The 26,058-nt window shown below is 35.6% G+C and overlaps 2 protein-coding genes across 2 annotated transcripts in view; one reads left to right on the plus strand and one right to left on the minus strand.

Annotated features, from left to right (window-relative positions):
* shc3 (SHC (Src homology 2 domain containing) transforming protein 3) overlaps positions 1-7,196 on the minus strand; it is a 59,225-nt gene extending 52,029 nt beyond the window's left edge. Inside the window, exon 1 of the mRNA XM_056446261.1 lies at positions 7,143-7,196. The gene's annotated coding sequence lies outside the window, so the exon portion shown is untranslated. The remainder of the gene's footprint in view (positions 1-7,142) is intronic.
* Positions 7,197-12,238: 5,042 nt separating this feature from the next.
* zgc:86839 (Cyclin-dependent kinases regulatory subunit 2-like) lies at positions 12,239-18,233 on the plus strand. Its single transcript, XM_056446316.1, has 3 exons — positions 12,239-12,416; positions 12,665-12,792; positions 17,598-18,233. The coding sequence occupies exons 1-3, from the start codon at positions 12,358-12,360 to the stop codon at positions 17,636-17,638; spliced, it is 228 nt and encodes a 75-aa protein (XP_056302291.1). The 5' UTR covers positions 12,239-12,357; the 3' UTR covers positions 17,639-18,233.
* The last annotated feature ends 7,825 nt before the right edge of the window (positions 18,234-26,058 follow it).

Below are 26,058 nucleotides of genomic sequence, written 5' to 3' on the forward strand. Positions count from 1 at the left end.
CGTCATTATAAATATTATTCATTCATTCACTTTTTTTTCGGCTTTGTTCCGTTATTATAAATATTATTCATTCATTCAATTTCTTTTCGGCTTAGTTCCGTCATTATAAATATTATTCATTCATTCACTTTGTTTTCGGCTTAGTTCCATTATTATAAATATTATTCATTAATTCACTTTGTTTTCGGCTTTGTTCCGTCATTATAAATATTATTCATTCATTCACTTTCTTTTCGGCTTTGTTCCGTTATTATAAATATTATTCATTCATTCACTTTCTTTTCGGCTTAGTTCCGTCATTATAAATATTATTCATTCATTCACTTTCTTGTCAGCTTAGTCCCGTTATTATAAATATTATTCATTAATTCACTTTGTTTTCGGCTTTGTTCCGTTATTATAAATATTATTCATTCATTCACTTTCTTGTCAGCTTAGTTCTGTTATTATAAATATTATTCATTCATTCACTTTTTTTCGGCTTAGTTCTGTTATTATAAATATTATTCATTCATTCACTTTGTTTTCGGCTTAGTTCCGTTATTATAAATATTATTCATTCATTCACTTTCTTTTCGGCTTAGTTCCGTTATTATAAATATTATTCATTCATTCACTTTCTTTTCGGCTTAGTTCCGTTATTAATCTGGGGTCGCCACAGCGGAATGAACCGCCAACATATCGAGTATACGTTTTATGTAGCACATGCCCTTCCAGCTGCAACCGATCACTGGGAAACATTCATATACACTCATTCACACACATACACTACGGACAATTTAGCCTACCCAATTCACCTGTACTGCATGTTTTTGGACTTGGGAGCTGAAACTGAAGCACCCGGAGGAAACACAAGCCAACACGGGAAGAACATGCAAACTCCATACAGAAATGCCAACTGACCCAGCCAAGGCTTGAACCAGCAAACTTCTTGCTGTGTGGCAAACGCGCTACCCGCTGCGCCACTGTGCTGCCATTTAATATTAAATGGTAATGAAAATAATAAGTTAATACAAACATAAATTTGACTTTGCTTACAATATTTCATATCACTGACTACGTTTACATGGACATCAGTAATCAAATTACTTGCAGACCCCCTAGTTTTTCGCAATTCCGCGATCGCTGAATCCAACACAAAATCAACAAAAAGTGGCAAATTTTCTAAATAATTTTAACTAAATAATCTCATAAAACATCAAATTCCAAACCATATAATAAAATGTTATTTATTTCAGTTTAAAATGAATTGTTTTAGGCTACATGACTTCCTGTATAGACGTTGCATACGCAGCGCACCTGATGTATTTGAGTGTCTCTCGAAAAATGACATCTCACCCACGCCTTCACAAACATTACATTACATTACATGGAATGGGGGGGGTTCCGCTTTTGCAGTAAGCAGACGCAGATGAAGAACGAGTAATTTACATGTAAAGTCATAGCAAAATGGGCACAAATTGTGCGTTTGACGCGCTTCAGACTGCAAAAGAAAGATGGAGCAAACTGAGCAATGGAAAAAACAGATGGAGATTGGTTTATGGATGACGTCGGCTAAACATGATTGAATTGAAGAACTTTATTCATGCTTTACTGTATGGCTGGTATTATGATGTGCGTCAAATCGATAAATCACTCCGTTTAACTCTTTGCGTTGCCTTTGACGAGTTTTACAGCAATCTGTGTTTTAGGTGTATTACGGTAAGGGAAGCCCTAACGTATGTCATATGTGTGACGATGTCAGATGCTCCAGGGAGTGAAATCTGAGAGAAAGTAAGATTGTGGGTGAAAACAAGTTATACAAAGCTCCTTTGGCTTAATCCCTACTTTAATCCCTATTTTGTCTTGATAAGAGACCAATATAAAGAAGCTTTATTTTTATGTGTCATTGTTTCACAAAACATAGTAGGCTATATATATATATATATATATATATATATATATATATATATATATATATATATATATATATATATATATATATATAGCGGACAATTTTGCAATTAAAAAGCATATAAATATAAAAAATGCTATAAATGCTACATGGTTTTGATAATACCTGTGTTTGTGTGGACAGGGCCTAAAAAGGGCTTCTCAAAGTCCAGATCCAGAGTGATTCAGAATGTAATCTGAACCCTCCTCTATTTCATATTTGAGGTGTGTAAGAAAATAAAACTGGCTTTATTACTTTGAAAAATGCATCTTAAACTTGTGATATTTTTAGTTTTTTTATTCGTTTTTAAATGTATTTTTGGCAATGGTCTGAAATTAAACCAAAGGTGATAGTTTTCCTGCATGACCTTGTTGTTATGGTGTCCAGTCAGTGTAAGTAGTAGGGCTGTGTGATTTGGGTAAAATATCTAATTGCGATTTTTTTTTTTGACATATTGTGATTGCGATTTGATTTGTTCCTATTTAATTCTGTAGTCAAGCTTAATAATCTGCAAACTGTGGCAACAGTTCTGCAACAGCTCTTAAAAATGACCTGTTTTTGTTCTGTGTCTGTGACTTTGAAACCAAATTATTCCCATGGCACCAATGCTGTATTTCTTCGATATTAATTTATCTATTAATGCTTCTAAAGAACCAGACGCCATCATCCTATTTGTCAGCGCTTTCCTGTTTGTTTTCTTTTTTTTTATCCTGGGCGTTCCACATAGTTCGGTTGCACAATTCTCATTAGGCAGAACGAAAGTGTGCTCACTTGATTGGCTAGTAAGACTGTCACAAATAGACGGCAGTCATGCATTTGCTCTGGCTGGGGGAAATTAAATAATACATGTATATTTCATATCACAGCCTCTTGCGATTAACTAATTGCAACTTTTAAATTTCGATTGCAATTTGATTTCGATTAATCGTACAGTCCTAGTATGAAGTTTGCCATAATTGGGTGACACTATTCACCACAGTGAGCATTTGAATGGGTGAAGATGTACGTTTCCAGAAAAGAAACCTTCATTCGTTCATTTTCCAGCTTTTTCCCTGATTTATCAGGGGTAGCCAGAGCAGCAGAATTAACAACCAGATAGATATGCCTTCACTTTGCCCCAATCCAGCATAAAAACATGCTGTTTTATTTGTAAAGAAGTATTTGAAGTTGTGTATTGGACTGCCACTATGAAATAGGGCTGGACGATATGATAATGATTTTTTTTTCAATTCAGTCGATATCGATTTAACACATTTTGTGAAATGATTTAGCTGTCTGACAATATAAATAATAATATAATAAACAAAAGAACAATCTTAATTTAGCATTTACTGTTCAAATGTTTAATAACCAAAGACATTACCCTACAAGTTATTGGATATTATTGTTCAACATCAAAAAAATAAATAAATAAAACAGGTTTGGAACAAGTAAAAGGTGAGTTATGGGTCACAGAATTTTCAGTTTTGGATTAACTGTCCTTTTAATGGGGAGTAGGGTGAAGTATCCTTTAATTTATAGGCTATTTTATTTAGGGATGCTAATGATTACTTGATGATCTATTGTCAATAACCCTTTAATTGATAGACCTTATCGATGACTGATTAAGCATGGACATTTTTAAGGTTTAGTCATGCTTTGTGTTGTGAGACGCGTCCACAAGTGTGTGTAGTTTACCTTACTTATGGAGTCACTCTCTTGACATCGCATACTGCGGGATGCAAAAAAAACACCTGTTATGCGCAGATCTCGGTTATATCCGAGGGTGTTTTAATTTTACGTCACAAACTGGCACGAACAGGTTTCTGAGGTCTTTCTCATTCTTCAGACCGAGTTTATTCTTCCGAGGTAACCTAAGAAAACTATCAGTGCCTCGAATAGCATACAAAGACTGTCCAGCTCATGCTGGACAAACAGTGCTTCGTTAATGAATTAAAATAAAACTGTGAAAACACTTTAAAGGACACCTATAGTAAAAAATCTACTTTTCAAGCTGTTTGGACAGCCATATGTGCATGTATGATGTATAGACTGTCATATTGGGGTGATATAAGCACACCCAGTGCTTTTTTTTTTCAATTTAACAACATAAAAAATGGTGGACCAATTGGAGCGGTTTTCAGATCGACCGCAACTTTACGTAGGAGAGCGGTCCCCCCACCCACTAATATTGATTGACAGGCATGTCATCATATCCTCAGTTTGTTGATTCACATCTGCTTCGAGTCGAAGCGATATCACTAAAGGAACACGCTAGCTCTATTTTTAGATGCAAGGCTCATTGGGCTCAACACAAGATCAATATTCTCCACATTATCGCTCTAATCGGAATTATTGGTTGTATCTTTAGGTAGGTTTGCAAACATGTGTACTTCTCATTGAGTCTACCTTATACTTCAGCCGTTTGCATTTCTCGTGATTACTGAAGCTCCCTGTGATCTTAACTAGGTGCTGCTACACCTGACGCTGTGCCATGCATTTTAGAATTCTAACATAGGTTTCTATCAGGGTACACACAACGGCGCGACGATTCGGGACACTTCATGTTTCTGCCGCGCCACAGAGAGTGTCTGGTGTGCCGTGTCGTGGCTTTGAGCGACGCATCCCGTGCCTCAGTCAAAGTTAATTCAGTGTGCGTGGTTATTAGTCTCGGTGTACAAGCTCGGCACTTGAAACTAGCACACAGTTGGCTGTAAAACTGTACAAAGACACAAATTATTTTGTACTCTCTGCTTGGTCTGTGTCCGAGTGGTATATGTACGACTGATTGCTGATCCTCTCACTCCTGCTCCTTCTCCGTCTGCCTGTCTGACTCTGTTGCAAACACAGAGCGGGTGAGCTCATGGCTCCGCCCCCTTGTTACGTTGGGCGGGAAGCTGAAACTAATTTACATATGAAACAACACACCCCTAAATCAGCGAGCTGTGGACACGCCCCCAACATGACACTATTTAACACATTATAAATAAAAAATCTGAATTGTGTTTTAAACTGAACCTAAACTGGCACACTCAGAAGAACCATAATATTAATATTACATCATAAAAAAGAGGTCAACTATGTGCCCTTTAATGGATTGTTTTGGCGCTAAAGCATATACTGTAGTGGACTTGTTTTAAAGCGCTTCACTTCAGATTCGTTCTTCTTGTACATTATTAAGTTGCACATTATACATAACGAAATTCGTTGCAAAAAAGATACATTTTCAAAGAAAAATATATAAAGTGTATTTATTTTTAGTTGTCGCCCACCTTAAACAACTGCGGGTGGATGATGCTTCACTTCGTGGAAAATAAGGATTTAATTAATGATCCACTGCTTTTGTAAATGTCTGTCATATATTTGCTGAATTTTTAATGTGTCGTTATTTTAAAGATTATGTCTTGAGCATCTGATTTCTCCTCTGTGGTTATGTCCTTCATAAAGGCACATAGAGGCACAGTGTGTTTTAAAAATTCCAAAGAAAATATCTTAATATTAAAAAAGGAAACATAAGCTTGACAACAAAAGATCCTATCAATGTTGTAACAAATGCCCTTAAATAATGCAGCAAGTTTACAGCAAGCATCAAGTGTTCATTGAGATGTGTTTGAGACTGTGTTGTCCGTCATATCTTTCGTCTGTCTTTTCGGGGGGGTTTTCTCGTAAGGCACGGCTTTCGAAAATGATGACATAAAACTCTGCTGGGTAGTTGCGCTGGTTTACCAACACTTGTTTGGGTCTTTTTATTGGTGTTTAGCAGGTTTTTGGTGTTGCCTGCTTTTGATGACACGAGTCGTCTGTGCAGTTTGCAGTGCATGTTGCTTTGTTTTGTGTCGGATTGCAAAAAACTATGACTACTGATGATTCTTGTCAACAATGTCTATGAGCTTTTTTACCTTATTGATTTCTTTCTCCTCCAAGTGCAACTAACACTGTATGGCTGTACACTTGTACTGCGTGCGGCATCCAGAAGGGCAAAATGCCTGCGCAGCCTTAAGCATAGTGCGTAAATATAATCGAACAATTATCGAACTGTCATTATCGTTTTAGCGAAAAATGATATATTGTTATAATTATCGATATCGAATTATCGCCCAGCCCTGCTAGGAAATAAAAGTTTAGGAAGCAGATGGAATACAGACAGGCCTGTTACTCACATTAGACTGCTCTGTATTTTACACCATTTCACTTTTGACCAACATCTGGGTTTTTTTTAATTGATAAATTCATATTTGGACTACTGAATTGAGACTGGGAACCCGAGTTCTAAGGTGTTGCTAGGATATCATAGATGGTAATCAGGTAGTTGCTATGCATTTGCTAAGATGAAAGTTTTTCATTATATAATCGATTTATTTGACCTAATTTGGTCACACATTACAATAAAGTTTTGTTAAAATATTTACTAATATAAGCTAAGATGAGGCTCAGTGGTTAGCACTGTCGCCTCACAGCAAGAACGGTGCTGGTTCGAGTCTTGGCTGGGCCAGTTGGCATTTCTGTGTGGAGTTTGCATGTTCTCCCCATGTTGGCGTGGGTTTCCTCCAGGTGCTCCGGTTACCCCCACAGACTCCAAACACATGCGCTAAAGGTACATTGAATAAACTAAATCGGCCGTAGTGTATGAGTGTGTGTGTGAATGCGAGTATGTAAGGGTGTTTCCCATTACTGGGTTGCGGCTGGAAGGGCATCCGCAGCATAAAATATATATCAGAATAGTTAGCGGTTCATTCCACTGTGGGGACCCCTGATAAATAAAGGACTAAGCCAAAGGAAAATGAATGAACAAAGATTAAACAATACTTGTGCAGCATTAATTAATCATAGTTCTACTAATGCACTGTATAAATACAAAAGCGTGCTTGTGATTGTCAAGATTAGTTACTGCACTGTGAGTTAACATAAACGGCTTTATTTTCATTAACTATGTTAACAAAGATGAATAAATACTGTGATAAATGTGTTTTTCATCGTTTGTTCATGATAGTAAATACCTTAACTAACGCAAACTAATACAACCCTATGGTAAAATTTTACGCATCATTTAAAAAACATACAAAAATAATATTGTAAACATAAAAGGAGACGATTTAATTTATGTCAATATTCAATACATTTACAGTAAAAAAAACTGCAAGATAAGCTACAAAAAGCTTGAATCAGGATTTATCAATGTGCAACACTTTTATGTCTATGAACACAACATGTTCTCAGGCAGTTTACTCACCGCAGAAAAGAGTTCATCAGGTTCATCTTCATTTCATAACACACTCGAACGTCCTGAAATATAAAAAATACATCGAATCTATTACAAAACATGCAGGAATTTCACTGTAAATGCATGCATCGCACATTATGCATTCTTTATGCTTATTTTTATATACAGGAGACAAGATTGTGGGTGGCGGACTGTGTGTGCGTGTGTGTGATCTTCATAGTCGTGACTGAAGTGTGTCGGGTTCACTCCTACACATGCTCATTAAAACAGCAGGAAGTATAGAAACTGGAAGAGAGTGAGAACACAGACGGCTTTCCTTTCCAAATCCAAAAATCACATCACATGATCACGTCTGTTAGGACACATATCAGGTACGTCACTTCTAACTGGAAGGTAATGCAAGACCAATTTGAATATTTTAAGTAATGTTTAGTTACTTATTATGTTTAGTGACATATTATGATGCACTGTCATTTAAAAATAATAATAATGCTTTAATATTACTATTATTATTCGAGGTTATTATTATGAATATGTGCTTATAATTATTGTGAAATTGTTTTACAGTTAAATAGTATTAAAGTTTAAATTTAATATTAATTTATTGGAATAATTATCAGTATTATTATGTAGATTAACTTTAATCTGTTTTTTATTCTGAAATTAATTATTAGGAAGAGCATTAGATGTATTTCCCCAATTTAGATCTGCGATTTTTTATTTTATAAATGTTATAATTATATAATTTTACAATTATAAATGTTATTTTTATAATTCACACGTTGTTTAATGCAATTAAAAAATAAAAATAAGTATGTAGCAAAACAGTAGCCCTATGTTCTGGATGTAAATATAGAATGCATAAATAATATCCACTAAATACAATTAAATGTCAATTTATCAGAGTATAAGAGCTCTGACTGCATCCAGACACATGCGGTAAGTCCATACAGAGAGAAGCAGCCTACAGGAACCTTTACTGTAACCATAGTTTCAAAAACGGCATAGCAACAGGAATGAGGTGAGGGGGCCGGCCTTAATGATTGACAGCTCACATCCGGAGGACGCCATTGGCTGCTGGGAGTGAGTGTTTTCCGGTGTAGCACTGCATATTCTAGTGTACATGCCACTACATGTGTGTGCGTGTGTGTCTGTGTGTGTGAGCAGGAATTCAGGTGTTACTAGGAAACCACTTCCTAAGATAAACATTTATTTGCCTGCAAACAATCTATGATGCAAAAACCAGAGTACATGAGTCATTATAATTGGCTTACGATATTATGATGGATCGTGGTTTCTATGTTTTTGATTTCTTCTGCATTTAGGATGAAGATTAAACGAAATATACAGTCAGAATGTATGCTTATTAATAATGTGCACATCTTTTATGTATAACCATTAGTTTAAAGTTCACTTTGTTGCATGTTTCAGATGATAAATCCACTGTGTCTTCATTTTTACTAATCTAAAGTAGACATGCCAATATTCAATCATTCAGTCGTGATAATGAACATGCGCAATAATGACATTGTGGGCACTTCAAAACTCATTCAATCATTTTTTTTCTCGGCTTAGTCCCTTTTTTAATCAGGGGTCGCCACAGAAGAATGAACCACCAACTTATCCAGCATGTGTTTTATGCAGCGGATGCCCTTCCAGCTGCAACCCATCATAGGGAAACATCCAGACACACACATACACTACGGACAATTTAGGTTATTCAATTCACCTATAGCGCATGTGTTTGGACTGTTGGAGAAACCGGAGCACCCTGAGGAAACCCACGCCAACACGGGGAGAACATGCAAACTCCACACAGAAATGCCAAGTGGCCCAGCCGAGGCGGGAACTAGTGACCTTCTTGCTGTGAGGTGATCGTGCTACTCACTGCGCCATCGTGAGACCTACACTTCAAAATACTGTAAATAATTATTTGATCAATGCCATGCAAATGTCAACCTTGTCATGAAAAAATTAAGTTTTTGCCGAAATAGCAAAACCGTTTCTGTGTTTTGTGTAGGCTTGTATTTTACAGTGCTTTAGAAATAATCAAAAATGTCCCTGTCAGTGTTTTCAAACAATTATATTTGATTTACCAAAGTCACACAAGTGGCAATTTCACACCCGTCACATCCATAACAGAGAGATGTCACATCCATACCAAGCTTTTTCCTCATAAATGCAAAAATGTAAAATCAAATAAAATCAATTATGTTTGTTCTATAGTGAGCCAACTCTTATCCTTTTGATTAGCATCGTTTCTTTTGGGTTGGGCAGTTTAATTCAAAGAATTTCTACAAAGTATGTCATACTGCAAACTTTGTCACATCCATAAAGCATGTTTATTTTCCTAATTCAAAATATTTAAAAAATGTTTACAGATTAATATTTTTCTGCTCCCACAACTTTGTGGCTTGTTGTTTTGAAAACTATAAAGAGATGTTTCAATATAATGTTAACATTTACTTCCTCTGTCAATTTATGTTTTGAGATTTTACTGCAAATGTCACATTCATAACGCTGGAATTGCTCATTTATTATTTAAACTCCATGAGTATTCTTATTCTAAACACCAAATGCTTGACGAATTAATAGGTTATTTATTTTCAAACATTAGCATGTCGATTTGGCCTAAAAACAATGAAACTTCTGTAATTATTTAGGGGCCTTTTGTACTTTAACTCTTTACTGTAAAGAGTTCTTCTGTCAGCTAAGAACAGGAAACTGAGGCTACAATTCACACAGGCTCACCAGAATTGGACAATAGAAGATTGGAGAAACGTTGCCTGGTCTGATGAGTCTTGATTTCTGCTGCCACATTTGGATGGTCGGGTCAGAATTTGGCGTCAACAATATGAAAGCATGAATCCATCCTGCCTTGTATCAACGGTTCAGGCTGGTGGTGGTGGTGTAATGGTGTGGGGGATATTTTCTTGGCACACTTTGGGCCCATTAGTATCAATTGAGCATCGTGTCAACGCCACAGCCTACCTGAGTATTGACGCTGACCATGTCCATCCCTTTATGACCACAGTGTACCCATCTTCTGATGGCTACTTCCAGCAGGATAACGCACCATGTCATAAAGCGTGAATCATCTCAGACTGGTTTCTTGAACATGACAATGAGTTCACTGTACTTAAATGGCCTCCACAGTCACAAGGTCTCAATCCAATAGAGTACCTTTGTGATGTGGTGGAACGGGAGATTCGCAAATCTGCTGACATCCGACAAATCTGCAGCAACTGCGTGATGCTATCATGTCAATATGAAGCTAAATCTCTGAGGAATATTTCCAGTACCTTGTTGATTCTAACGTTATGCCACGAAGGATTAAGGCAGTTCTGAAGGCGGGGAAGGGGGGGGGGGGTCCATCCCGGTACTGATAAGGTGTATTAAAAATAAATGATTAATAAAGTGGCCGGTAAGTGTGTAACAATATAACGTTAACTTCCTTGTCAATAACTAAAATCCTAACATTTTATTATTCACATTTAGTTTATTTTAGCCTTTTCAGACACAAGATTGTTTATTGATAGTTAATTTAATTAACGCTGGATTTAACATTGTATTTCACATTAAACCCCCTAAAGTTACACTTTTATTCGACTAACGTTACGTTTTTTAACATGCATCGAAAACTGGAAAACGTCATACGCTTATTTCACGTGGCCGCCATTTTAAAGAACCAAAGCGAGGCTGCGGTGGGAAGAAACCCGGAAGTATAGGACAAGGACTGTACACATTACAGTAACATGCGGTGGAGTACACACCTCCAGCTGTTGCCGAGATTTCAAAATGCAGAACTGGTGTAAACATCACTTTAATATCATTCAGTAAGTTTAATTTAGAAAATTAAAAGCAATTTAACATCAAACAACATCACAATCTCTGTAAGAGTAATACGCTCAAGTGTCCTCCTAGGCTTCAGATCATGGCAGCAGGTAAACACCGTGGGGACGCTTCCCTGCTTCAGTCTATGTTACCCAGTGAGCGATAAAACACTGTAGCACACCCTCGTGTTGTCTGTAATAGTGTTGTCCCGGTACTGAAGTTTTAAAACCATCTATTTCCCGCTGAGTTAACATTGAAGCGCCGCTGAGCGCAGATGACTCGACTGATCTTCACGGCTGCTTCGCGTTCCAGTCTCCTTGTATCTGTGTTTGCACTCAGTTTACTGCCCTTCACCCAGTGCAAACACAGATACACGGAGACGCGAGCGCGAAGCAGCCATGAAGATCAGTCGAGTCATCAAGCAGATCGCTCGGCTCGTCTGTGTTTGTACTCGGTAAACAGCGGAGGGTGAACTGATGACCTTCTCGGCCAATCACAGCCATTTCTGTTGATCACGTGAACACAATGGCCAATCAGCGCTGTTTTAAGAAAGCCATCAACAGTGGTTTAAATGTTAGCGGGAAATTGATGTGTTTTCTTTTATTCAGTATCGTGACAAGTCTAATATAGTGAAAGAATAAGTTCATTAACTCGAGTTTGATAAATGGCGTCTAAAACGTGTGTTTGGGAAAGAAAACGTGAGCTAACTAGTGTCATTTCCCTTAACTTAGCTGAAAATGAGCTCTGATATCCCTTTTTATTTTCACCATTCATTCAGAACGGACCTTCGGGTCACTGAAGGCGGTGAAATTATAAATTTGTGTCTCTTTCTCTTCACTGATAAGATTATACAGCAAGCTACACAACGTTCCTATGTAACTCCCAACGATACTTCCGGGTTTCTTCCCACCGCAGCCTCGATTTCGCTTTTAAAAATGGCGGCCGCGTGAAATCAGTCTATTACGCAGTGAAAGACTGAGGTAAATTTTAAACTAAACTTTTACATATTTTTAAACGATGTAACCCTCGAATGTGGATCAAAACAGCCTGGTTATGCAATACCAACCTTTCACACTTTACCTTTAGCAAATGTATGAGGTAAATCATCGAAATTAATATAATATAAACGAATATTTCCACTGACAAAACCTATCGCTTATGAGTTTCCAAGACAACCGCGCTTACCGTCGTCACACCCCCGCCCACCCTTCCAACGTGCTCACGCTGCCGACAAGTCACGTGTCCACTCTAGGCCAATCAGAATCGGCCGCTCCGGTTGAACTGCGGGTTCAAAACTGTATCGGTTAAAAGTTTCAAGAGTTTGATCGAATCTTTCTTTCACCGTGCAATATAGACATATTATCATAACGGAGGTCATTATTAATCTAAGATGTCTCATAAACAGATCTACTACTCGGATAAATACACAGATGATCTTTTTGAATACCGGTAAGATCCAAAATCGACGAGTTTTGAGTTGTTTTGAGGCCTCGACGCGGCGCGTTTGTATGAATGTGATTCATTTCCATCATAAATCACAGTTCAGTTTAATTGGTATGAATTGATTGTGATGTTAAGCAATTTTGGGGGTCTTCTTAAGGCTAATTGGTCTACCATGTGTGTGTAACTTGGTTTAATGTGACCTGTCAGTCGCTGCGTGTTGTTTAAAAGTATGTGTGTGTTATTTGTGATTGCAGACATGTGGTCTTACCGAGAGAACTGGCCAAACAAGTCCCCAAATCCCACTTGATGTCCGAGGACGAGTGGAGGAGGCTGGGCGTGCAGCAGTCACTAGGATGGGTCCATTATATGATCCATGAACCAGGTCTGTATACACACACACAGTTTGCAGCAAAGCAGAGTCAGCTGATGTCAAACCATGTGATTTCAATTTAACGTTTGAATTGAATATGATTTACATTGTGTCCTAAATATTTAAGTCAGTGGGTCAAAGATGAGATGACATTTATTTTTGTGTCCACCTCTAAATAAATATCCAAAGTGGCTATTTATATGAATATATCCTCATCTAAAACATTGGTGCCCAAACTTTTTCTTATAAAGCTTGATTGAGGCTAGTGGGCCGTAAATATAGCTGCCATGTGTAGGGCCAGACAGAATCTGTGGACATTTTTTTTTTTTGCTATTTCTACAGAGTTTTGTAAAAAATCTGCGGATTTATGCAGAATGATTTTAAGAGTATCATAACTCATTAAATGTATGAAATAAAAAATGATAAATTTTTAAACTTTTATTTAATGTTTACAATGCAAATCAAATCGGTAAAACAAAGCAAGTCTCTCGTATAATAAAAATAAAAAAGTATTACATACTGTATCGTACATAAATAATATGAACAATTTAATATTACTATTATTATATCACAATAATATTAGTTAAATTAATAAAAAAAACTGAATAAATATAAATTTACACACATTTACATAAGTAAATACATAGACTCAATGGGCTAAAAATCTGCGGATTTCTGCGCACAGTTTCTGTGTGGGCCAAGCCATGGGTAATTTCCTAATTTATTTAATGATATTTAAAAATAGCTAGAAAACATTGCTTTATATTAATATAAATACATTATATAATATTTATATATTAATATAATATTTTCTTTTTACATTTTAGAATAAACTTATTATGGTAAAACTATTAAATTTTTAACAGAATGGATTTACGCTAGTTTTTGTCTTTATTTTGCTCACCAATGTCTTTTGCATAGTCCTCTATCCGTTGAGTGACATTATTTACATTTTAAAAAATCTGATTCATTTGCAACATTTAACTGAAACATGCTTCTTTTGTAGCTCAGCAATAAAAAAATTAAAAAATGACGATCTCCTTTAAATGCATTCGCCCCAACGCTCTCCATCATTCTCATTCTTTTCTCAGATGGGAAGCTAGGCCAAATCAAAGGTTACAATGGGCCAATTTTGTCCCGCTGACTCTACTTTAGACATCTCTGATCTAAAATGAGATTCTCTTCTAAAATGCGAATTTTCTCAAACTCCTGTAGAGATGTAATGTATAAAAATTTCATACCGCTATATTCATACCGACCAAAGTTATAAATATCACATTTTCATCAAAAATAAATGTCGCACACTTAAAGCATTCTGCAATGTTTTGCAGATAAAATAAATAAAATTGACAGATTTATGCTATTTTGTTACTAACAACATTAACATGGATGCCTGCATTTTGGATTTATGTTTGTATTGTTTCATGTACATTGTTTTGTGCGTGTAAAACTATTTGAAACTACTTTTGAGATTCTTGTTCAAGTAGTTTTTCACAAAACTACATAAAGCTGCTTTATAAAAGCAAAACAGGTGTTGTGTGCTTTAACAAAAATATCTAATTGTGATTTTTCTGACTATTCTTAATAGTGTGTAGCACACACTTCAAACACAAAGTATACAACACACTTTACTAAGGCTGAGGGATTAACCAAAAAGTAAACTCGTAAGAAGCAGAATCGACATTCAGAACCTGTAATCGGACAAATTTTTTCAGGTTAATTTTTTCAATTACGTTACCTACCACGTGTGGAGTCATGTGACCTCCCTCTGTTAAGGCTGATTTAAACTGGTGCAATATATTGCACTAAAATAGATTGTGATAAATCAAATGATCATTTTATGCCACTCATAATATTACATGTCAGAATGACTTTATAATATCATCACAATATAAGTGCACTCTTCCTGCACTCTTCCACAGAACGCATCATATTTCATTCTTAAGAATATTTCATTTAATTATAGTCATTAAAATAGTTATGACGGATTAGAGTCAGAATGAGAAACCGCATATCCTAAATAAATAATAATAAATGTTAACAAAAAAAGTGCAAGGTAGAAAGTAACCAAGGCTGTGATTTCTGCTACCAGATCTATTTTCAGTCATCAGACACCCACATGAAAATATACCATAGTAATTTATAATAAATGCTACAGTGTTTTTTTAACCACACTGACAGTGACGAGTCCAATAGAGCAGTGTTTCCCAACCCTGTTCCTGGAGGCACACCAACAGTACATATTTTGTATGTCTCCCCTATCTGACCCATTCGTGTCAGGTTTTGGGGTCTTTTCTAATGTTCAGCTGAGTTGATTCAGGTGTGTTTGATTAGGGAGAGGTTGAAAATGTGTACTGTTGGTGTGCCTTCAGGATCAGGGTTGGGAAACACTGCAACAGAGATAGAGATGTTGCACAATCAGCTAAAATGATGCTAGAATTGGGTTTTATGTATGGGCGATAGGCATGAGACGATGACCGTTTTCAAGGTATACCGTGGTTTGGAAAAGTCAAGGTTTTAAAACAATCAATTTTCTGCAATAGCATTCCTAAGGTATGTGTATGATTTTTTTTATTGTCGTTTTTTGGTTTTGTTTTTAGGACAGCAGTATCTTTAGCAGAAAAGATATCTAAAGATGCCGTTTAAAGTTGTACAAAAATTAGCCTGACATGTTTACTGCTCCAAAATATTTAAAATGTTTCTCAAAATAAAATAAACTCTTCAAAAGGTAAAGAAGTTTTTGTTTTTTACCCAGACATTTAAAAAGAATATATTTTAGAGCAGTAATCATAATACTGTCATACCGTTATCATACCGTCAGAATCTTATACTGGCCCATACCTAATGGGCGATATATATTGCATCACCAAAAATGATTGAGGTCATGTCCATGTGTTGTGCGATAAGTCGATATATTGATTATTGTGATGGTCTAATCGACACAGATTTTTCTATATGGTTTATCTGTTAACGTATCATGCAGTGCAGTACTGTTTATATACATTAGAGAAGCAAAAAACATATCAACGTAAAAAAAATTCTGTGAAACATACATGAAGCGTGAGAAGCATAGCATAGAAAGACACCTTAGCGTGTAAAGCAGAACGACTTCTCCTTTGTGGCTTATTTTGCAACTTGAACTGGCAAATATACATTCGCGTGTCTTACTGAGCATTCATGATTGCAGTCAGTCGCATCTAAAATTTTATTAATTCGAAGACATTATGCCTGTATAGTGTTTTAAAGTGAACGTTTAAAGTCTAATAGTACACGGTTTATGCTGTTAATTAATAGAGGAACAAAGCAGAAAAAAACGTTTAATTGATAGGCCTGTCACGATATCTATTTTTTGTTGTATTTTATTTTGCACCCAAATATATTGCGATAAATGATATTATTGTAATTTTATAAATAATATTATTATTGATATTATTGTCAAATAAATAATAATGAATGTTAACAAAAAAAGCAGGGTAAAAAGTAACAGATGCTGTGATTATCTGCTACCAGATCTATTTTCAGTTGTCAGACACCCACATCAAAATATACTATAGTCATTTATAGTAAATACTAGTGTTTTGTTTTTTTTAAACCATACTGACACTTTCAATAGAGATGTTTCACAATCAGCTAAAAAGTTGCTGAAATTGTTTTTTTTTTTTTATCTATGGCCAATATATATTGCATTACCAAAAATGATTGAGGTCATGTCCATGTGGTATGTGATATGTCCATATACTGATTATTGTGACAGGGCTAACATCTACTTTGGATGGTTAATTCGTCCAAAAAGGAAAGTTAGCCCATGATTTATTCATCCTGTCAAATGTTTTGATTTTTAAAAAAGTAGCTAAAAGTTTCAAGATAGAATAGCTTACAGATATATTGTATTTTTAAAAACCTACACGTTAGACAAAACACATTCCCAATGTGCAGGAGAATTGGCTAAATTTGCTGTATTTTTGTCTTGGACCCTTTTCAAGTTTAGGCATGGGCTGGTATAAGATTCTGAAAGTATGATAACCTTGAATAAAAAATATCACGGTTTGATGGTATTGTGCTCACTGATCTAAAATATATTCTTTTTAAATGTATGGGTAAAAAAACAAACTGATTCCCCCTTCAAACACAAAATATTTTATGTTGAGAAACATTTATAATAATTTGCAGCAGTAAACATGTCAGGCTAAATCATTCAAATGAATCATTGACTTCTGCTGTCTTCATTAGTTTCAAAAACACTGATTTCTTGACAATTTAAAACGGCATCTTTGGATATATTGTCTGCTGGAGATACTGCCGTCCTAAAAAAACTTAATAAAAAAACTTACATATACCTTGAAAAGGTATAGCAGAAAATGTTGGCAGTTTTAAAACCTTGACTTTTCCAAACCGCGGAATTCACCTTATTCTCCGCGGATGAGAGGGCGCAGCCATTTGAATCATTTTGGCTCGAGACTTCCGGTCTCATTCATTTCCATTCATTTTTAGAGGTTAATAACAGCTCGTTTTGCTGATTGGTGTTGCAAACTGATATTTTCTTATTATATTATTCTTTATATTATACTTTGTCTGTATAGTCATGCAAACACTTGTTTGTAGAGTAAGTAGTTTGACTGTTTTCTGCCATTTATTATTCCGATTCAGCTGCCTATGGGAGAAATGACTAGGAAGTTCTAAAACAATCGCTAAAACGCGCGCACTTCCGCATTAAAGAATAAGGTCAATACCATGAAAACCGTTATCGTCCCATGCCTAGTCAAGTTTCAATAAAGTAAATGAAAACTGAATGTCTGTTTTATTTTTATATTTTCCAGAACCTCACATTCTGCTGTTTCGGAGACCTCTACCCAAATAACACCCGCTTCTGGAACATTCCTGCGTTCATGAATGTAGTATTCAGTGAATACTCGAGGACTAAACCACGTTTCTGCACTCCTGCGATGCTGCGTTTGACTGCGTTAATGCATGAACGGAATCAAGGGATTATGGGAAATGTATTTTCAGTGAAAATTCAAGGGCTCTTATCTTAAAAAAAAAAAAAAATTAAATAATGGAAAATCATGTGACTGAAGTGGATGAAGCTAAACCTTTAAAGATTTGTGTGTTGAATAAAAGTCTGTGATGCATCATCGGTGTTTAGAAAGCTAAATCAGTGTTTTACAGCTGAACTAAAGGACAATGCGAATTAATTCTGGGAGAAAATGCCTGTATGCTAAAGGGAGAAAGTGTTAGTTTGCATTAATTCTTCAGGGAAGGCAAATGTGTTCTGTAAAGATGCTTTATATTGTCTGAACAGTTATAAAAGCTTGAACAATTTTTGAAAAGGAAAAGTAGTTTTAGAAGAGGAGCCGTAATGACAGCACTATCAGCAACAGCTACTTGAACAGGGTTTATACTGAGATACGGTTTTGACCCTTTGTCACAGAATTACTTTTGAAAACAAAAAAGAATGAATGATTGTGTGAACATTATTCTTGCTGCTCTTTGAAATAAAAATAAAATTCTGCCTCATTTGTTTTGTGTATCTATTAGTTGAACACCAGATGGCGCCACATCGCAACTAACGCATTGGTTTTTGATCAGAGGCCTCAATTTACAGCATCAGATATAAATGTGTCTAATAAAACTTATTGTGCACTTATTAAAAAATACATAAATAATTCATTATGTATTTAAAGACCTAGGTATGATTTTTTTTACGTGATGTGTGTGACAGATAGCTCTTAAGAACTTGATTATATTGACTGAACCCTGAAATTAAAACATGAATCTATATTCAAAATACTTTATAATAAATTATCATTATTATTAAAATAAAGATAGTTGAAACAATTTTGTCATTTATTGTTTTACCTAAGAATATAGTCCATGTCTCTTTATCTAATTTTCCAGGGTTTCCGCGGGGTCTTAAAGTCTACAATTTAAAAATCGAAATTTAAGGCCTTAAAAAGTTAAAATCGCTGTTCTAGGTCTTAAATATATTTGCACAGGTCTTATTTGTCCGATGTCCATCTAACACTACATCTGGGGTCTGTTATTCGTACGTGGAATACTCTATTAGCTGGATTTGGATATAGACGATTTGACACTATCCAGGATCGTTTCATTCTTCAAAACTCAACTGAGACTGGTCATAGCAACAGTTCGGGTGGCTCAAACCTACTTGGGAGCAGGTTCATTTCATATTAACAGGATTAGATCGGGTCAGTTCAAACAAAGATAATACTAAAAGTATGTACCGAATGCTGATAATTTCTTACAGTAGTTATATACACTTGGGAAAATAGTATATATATATATATATATATATATATATATATATATATATATATATATATATATATATAAATCTATATTAACAAAACTTATGCAATCTGCACTCGAAATGAAAGTAAAAGACTGCCAACTGGTGGTTCAAAGAGAAAATGCATTGATTAAACTTTTTAGATACAAACGCGTACATCCACAATATTCGACTTATTTAAAAAAGGGAAAATAATTTATGCAGTCATGCACGTGTTTTGACCGCTAATATGCCGGTGTTTGACACCTTCACCGATATCAAAATGCTTTTTTGATGCTAAATTAATTTATAGTTATTCCTTATGCCTATTAAAAAAAATTGAGTAGGCCTATAGGCTACTATAATAAAGAAAAATTATTAAATCTTTATAAATGAAGAACTAAATACATTGATATGCATTGAAATGCATGATGAAAACTCTTGACACATGAGAGTGTAAAGCCTGCATGCAGCCCACAACAAATGTGGAAAGTTATCGCGTATCATATTTAACAAACCGGTTACTGCTAATTTTATGCAGTTTAGCTCACATGGATAATTGAATATTAATCTGATGATGTCATTACGCCTCTGTGCCGTCAACCAATCGCTGTATTGCTGATCATGATTTCGAGGATCGATAGATCTGTCCTTCTCAACACACGCAGCGATCTCAGATCAGTTCATCCAGACATTTTAATCTGATTAGCGAACTTGTTTGAAGAACCAAATAAGCCAGAGATCAGTTATCAAGATTAAAACATCCAGGGTCTGCCAAATCATCTTAGATCATTTAAGCGAGGTACGAAGAACGGACCCCTAATGCTCATTTAATTTTTTTGTTGTTGTTGCCAAGTTTTTGTGGTGTTGTAGTTCTGTAAGTCCAAGTACTAGTCCAACTGTTATTTGCGGTAACAACAACTACAAATGAGGTCAACACGCAATAGCCAATCAGCTTTCTGTTATGAAACTCAGTGCGCGCTGTGAATGTGACGTCATCGTAGTGTTTGCGGAAGTTCTCTGAGTGCGTGCGGCATGATTCGGGTTGTTGCTAGTTCGGATACGTTTGCGGTCGGAGGTTATTAAATTTCCGATTTATTGTATTTTATTAACGTCTAGCCCCAACCCTAAATCCAACCGTCACAGTAAGGTAAAAACAGTAGTTGTACCGAGTGTTATTTATGTTATCTATTAAATTACCCAATAAATTGTATTTTTAATGCCTACCCCAACCCTAAACCCAACTGTCACAGTACTTTAAAAATATTAATTATTATTATACAGTGTCATATCGCACTTCCGGCCGGCCGCGTATCCGATCTAGACTTTACCCATGAATTTCGGCTGGCAGAGTAGGCGCTATTTAACTGACAAATGTTTTATAAGTCGAGAGCGCATCTCTTTGCTCACGCGGCGGTTTCATTTGTTCGTGGACAAAACTGCTCGCGAGCTCTCCAAACACTGGCGGCTCAGGTGCGAATGATCTGCTCTCGCTCCGTCGGACGACGCGGACTCACAATTTTTGTCTTTTGTTTCCATCTCCTTTCCTGCTTTTGCTCTCCAGAGATCCTTTTGTTAAATTAGTTAATCCAAGAATGTTGATGTGGTTTATATATTGCTACACTGTTTATTAACAATACACAAAAAACTGAACAGTTACGGTAAATTTTATAATAAATACAAGTGTTTTTCAGTGTTTGGTATACTGCCTGTTCAAAACACTGTACAGGTCAATATACGTGTTCAGGGGCCCTGTGGAACAGCTTCTCCTCAATATGAAGAGGATGACAGGGAAAGTGTCCTCCACAATCTCATCAACAATGTGGAAGACAGCAGACACTAGTTCACTGTATTTCCCTGCTGTAAAATCCAGCTTAAACCAGCCTAGGCTTGTCGACCAGCCTGGTTTTAGAGGGGTTTTGTCCATTTCCAAGCTGGTTTCCACCATTTCCAGCCTGGTCTTAGCTGGTCAGCCTGGGTGATGACCAGCTAAAACCAGCTTGACCAGCCTAGCCAAGCTGGGAGCCCAGCCAAAACCAGCCATGTCCAGCTTAAACCAAATTTTTTTTCAGCCTGCTATTTTTTTGTTTATGATGAGTTTTTTCACTTTAAAGACCAGAAAACAGCCTTATTCGTTGACATAGAAATGATATTACTGAACACACACTGGAGCCTGATGTAAATGCTCATTTTAGAGGAACATTTCAGATAACATTTAGAGGTTTTTGCAACTAAACTCTTCATATTATATTAGTATATTAAAGTATTTTATCAATACACTATTATATGCTGGAGCATTCATTAACAAAGTGCTGTAAATACTATAATATATGCTGTATAGACTTTTTTTTATCTCTCTTTATTTAAACTTCAAATAACAAACAGGCATTTCCAACTTCCATTGTTATAACACTATATCAAATCAGCATATAATAAACAAAATAGTACATAATAACAATAATAATAACATAAATAAAACAATAAATCATACTAATACAATTGGATATACAATAAGTTACCAAAAGTTTAGAGAGATTTATGGATATATATATAATTTTTAAATGGTATGAAATAGGAACAAACTTTTAACATGTCTACGTTTGTGCACTGAAAAAAAGTGTTACATGCAAAACTGTTGCAAACTATTTATTTGTGTTGAATTTAAACAAACAAATTAAATTGAGAAATGTTCAACTTAATTTGTTTGTTTAAATTCAGCCCAAATAAATTGTTTACAACCCCCCCTAACGTAAAAAAAAATTGAGTAAATCCAAGGAATCATCTTTGAATAATTTTTTTCAGTGTATATATAAAACTTTCAGTCAATATTATTGTTATATTATCGCGTTCCTTTTATTCAGTTTCTTTGTTTTTCATTAAAATACCAAATTTATCACCCCTAATTCAATTCAAGTTTATTTGGATAGCTTTTTACAATAATTATTGTTTAAAAGCAGCTTCACAAGAGGTGCACATTATTGCATTACAATCAAATTGATTTAAATTTACAATCAAATACACTGAAAAAAGTGTTGCATGCAGAACTGTTGCAAACAATTTATTTGTGTTGAATTTAAACAAACAAATTAAATTGAGCAATGTTCAACCTAATTTGTTTGTTTAAATTCAGCCCAAATAAATGGTTTACAACGTAAACAAATTAAGTAAATCCAAGGAATCATCTTTGAATAATGTTTTTCAATGTACAAGTTATTTTAGTAAACATAGTTAACCTGCAGTTTTACAGCATATAAACTGTAGGCTATTTATTAATGTCGGACTGAGTAAAATAATTGGGCTTCCAGGCTTTGACTTTATATTATTATTCAAGCCTTGTTTTATTTCTCCGAAGAGCAAATGTAGAAAAAAAATCAGGATATCAATGATGCTAAATATTCGTATATCATTGCTGGATCTCAGTATATGCTGTCAAACTGACAAAAGCCACAGGATTTGTCATGTTTGGACCGTAAAACATTTAACAGGTGTGTTCTGAGATGATAAAACTGTCCCTGAGCTGCTGGATCATGTCTTACCCAGCTAACAAATGCTTATAGAAGTCTGTGTTTTATCAAAATGGCGGTTAATTAAATAGGTTTGTCATTAAATTCACTCACCTGTGGCTGATCTCTCTCTCTCCATCTTTTGTTTCCTGTTACTGAAGGCACCACATCCGTTACGATGGTCTTATTTTAACTAGGCCTATAAAGGATGACATTGATTTACTTACATTCATAAATGTAAAATTACTGATAAGAAGCCTAATTTTAGGGTATTGGTGACTGAAATATGTGTGTATCAGAATCAGAATCAGTTTTATTGCCAAGTGTGCTTCACACACACAAGGAATTTGTTTTGGCTACAGAAGCTTCCAGTGTACATAAAGTGACAAGTGACAACACAAAATAAATATGAAAAAATAATAATAATAAAAAAAAAATGATGAACATTAAACAGATGCGGTTAGTCAAGAAAAAAAAAAGCGGTTAGTCAAGAAAACTGGAAAGCCCCACACCGAGGCGGCCATCCGCGGCGCCATCTTGATGAGGTCAGATGAGGTCAGTATATTGCCAGTATCAGAGACTCTCTAAACAAGAAAGTCCATGTTAAAAACGTGCGAACTCTATAATGTATTTACATAATTTTAGCATAAATACATTTTGTTTATTTGTATTTTGTTTATACTTACCTCATAGCATGTATATTTTAATTGTAAAATGTTATATACTGTTCTTTAAAAAAATACTATAGGCCTATAAAATACAGTGAAAAGGGAGGAAGTGACACTCTCAAAAATAAGCCACACGGTTTTGTGTGTTTGCATCGATCTGGCAACTCTGCAAAGTAGATTTAAAACGTTGCACGATGTAAACAATAATTGCTCGTATTTAAATCACTAGTCTAGAAAGGATGAAAGGGTATACACAGAAGAACTTTTCATTTTCAGTAACCATGCTTAAGAGTTTCTGGTTGACTGTATGCCGTTACAAAATCGCCACATTTGAGCTCTGTTTTCTTTAAAAATCAGTGATCTCCACTGCCTGATTGATATACAATATAAAGTGGGTCTCAGATTGGACAAGAAGCACTGCATTAAATTACATTTTCCCCTGCCATGTCTTTAAAATATGAAAATCATTTTACTCCAGTATTTTCAATGGATTTTTGGCACTAGCCTGCTAATCCTGATGGCGCGTGCATGTAAACAACATTTCATCTCGTTTTATGCTTGAACAACTAAATGAATGCCAAAGTCTATTTAACTGATTGTATTTTAATTACATCACAACCTCGATGCTGTAAAAGGAACCTTACGAAATTGAAAGTCACATTAACTTGTGGAAACTAACTAAGTGGAAAGGGGAAAATCACTAGCTGTGCATATAGCACATTTAAGGTATAACAAAAACAAATATTGGCTAATTATTTACTTTCAGGTCATCTAAGATGTAGGTGACTTTGTGATTCAGGGTCACAGTTTAGTTAATGTTTCAAGAGTTCACACTTAGCTGATGATTGATTATAAAGCATGTTTGGTATGCTGTCCCAGGGGAGAGCCCTGAGCTCAGAGGATCCTCGAGCACGGGGCTCCCTCCCGTTTGCAAGGCCAGAGGGGAGTTTGAGCTCAGGTAGATCTGGAGAACTCTCCTGCTGTAGTAGCTAATGTAGATAGTGATTGCTCTTAAGAGATAACTAGTTACTAGGAGCATGTCTATTGTGCTGATTTGGATTAGTCAATTAACTTAAGTTGCATGTTTTTGGACGGTGGGAGGAAACCGGGGGAAATGCACATGAGCACAGGGAGAACAGGTAAACTCCACACAGAAACGTCGTCTGCCTTGGTAAGGACTAGAACCAGTCTTGCTGTGAGGCAACAGTGCTAACCATTTGGGAAAGGAGGAGGAGTGGGGGTAGAGGGGGGATTCTTCAAAACGAGGATGGCTGTTATATGGAACTTATAGTGGCTTAGGAATCGTCTGGTTGGTGAATCATAAATTGGATAATGTGGGACTGGCCACAAGTGATCATAAGCATGTGATCCTCTCTTAATTAGTTTAGAAATAAACTTCACTTATAATAAATCCCTTGAATTTACAGCTCATGATTGATCAAAAATGTTACAATTTATGAAACCAAGATATATTTTTTATATGAAAAAACAACATCAAAATAATATTTTGAAAAGTCTTCAAACCAAAGAAACATTAATTTTACTTACTTAAGTGTTGAAATAGATCAGTAATTCAGTTTTATTAATATGCAAAATTTAGAAAAAAAATCTGTCCCAAAAGTGACAGATATGAAGAAACTGCTAAAGTAACGATTGATTAATGATTGATGACCAACTGAACTTCTCTGATCACATTTCTAGAACTGCTCGATCTTGCAGATTCGCACTCTACAACATCAGAAAGGTCCGACCCTTCCTATCTGAACATACAGCTCAACTCATTGTTCAAGCTCTTGTTCTCTCCAAACTGGACTATTGCAACTCTCTACTAGCCGGGCTTCCAGCTAATTCTATCAAACCTCTTCAGCTGCTTCAGAACGCAGCAGCACGAGTGGTCTTTGATGAACCCAAAAGAGCACATGTCACTCCGCTACTCACCCGTGTGCACTGGCTGCCAGTTGCTGCTCGGATCAAATTCAAAGCTCTGATGTTTGCTTACAAAGCGACCTCTGGCTTTGCTCCGTCTTATCTGCTCTCACTTCTGCAGATATATGTGCCCTCCAGAAACTTGCGTTCTGTGAATGAACGTCGCCTCGTGGTTCCATCCCTAAGAGGGAAGAAATCACTTTCCCGAACTCTCGCATTCAATCTGCCCAGTTGGTGGAATGAACTCCCTAACTGCATCAGAACGGCAGAGTCACTTGCTGTCTTCAAGAAACGACTAAAAACTCAACTGTTTAGTCTCCACTTTCCTTCCTAATCTGCAACTGCCTCTCTGGCTATACCACTAACTGTACTCTCTCTCTCTCAAAAAAACACATTACTAATGCTTAGCTTCTTAGACTTTACACACCTGAAACTTGTCTATAGCACTTGTTCACTGCTGCTCTTATAGTTGTATTAATTGCTTCCTTGTCCTCATATGTAAGTCGCTGTGGATAAAAGCGTCTGCTAAATGACTAAATGTAAATGTAATGTAAATGTAAATACCTTTAGATTCGGTGTTGACACTAATTTTGTTTTTTTTTTCACTACTTTAACACCACAACCCACGATAAACGGTATCTTTATAATATAAAACGAGTTTTGTGACTCGAATGACAGTGTACATGGCTCCAAAATCTCTTACAAAAACATATATTATGATCTTTTTGCTAAAAACCATAAATATATATTTTTATTTATTTATTTAATAATAGGTTATAAGGCTTAAAATAATAAAAAAAAAATACACTTTTTAAAATAATGACAATACTGCACTCAAAGTCTGGATACACATTTTGACTTGAAAAATCCTTATTTTATAAAACTGTCACAGCTT

Source organism: Danio aesculapii, chromosome 21 (assembly GCF_903798145.1).
Source record: "Danio aesculapii chromosome 21, fDanAes4.1, whole genome shotgun sequence".
In the NCBI taxonomy this organism is placed as follows: domain Eukaryota; kingdom Metazoa; phylum Chordata; class Actinopteri; order Cypriniformes; family Danionidae; genus Danio; species Danio aesculapii.

Excerpts from the sequence above, each read along its gene's own strand:
- zgc:86839 (XM_056446316.1), top strand. The coding sequence starts at position 12,358 with ATGTCTCATAAACAGATCTACTACTCGGATAAATACACAGATGATCTT. Across the intron at positions 12,417-12,664 it reads GATGATCTTTTTGAATACCG|ACATGTGGTCTTACCGAGAG; the intron begins GTAAGATCCAAA and ends TTGTGATTGCAG. Across the intron at positions 12,793-17,597 it reads TTATATGATCCATGAACCAG|AACCTCACATTCTGCTGTTT; the intron begins GTCTGTATACAC and ends TATATTTTCCAG.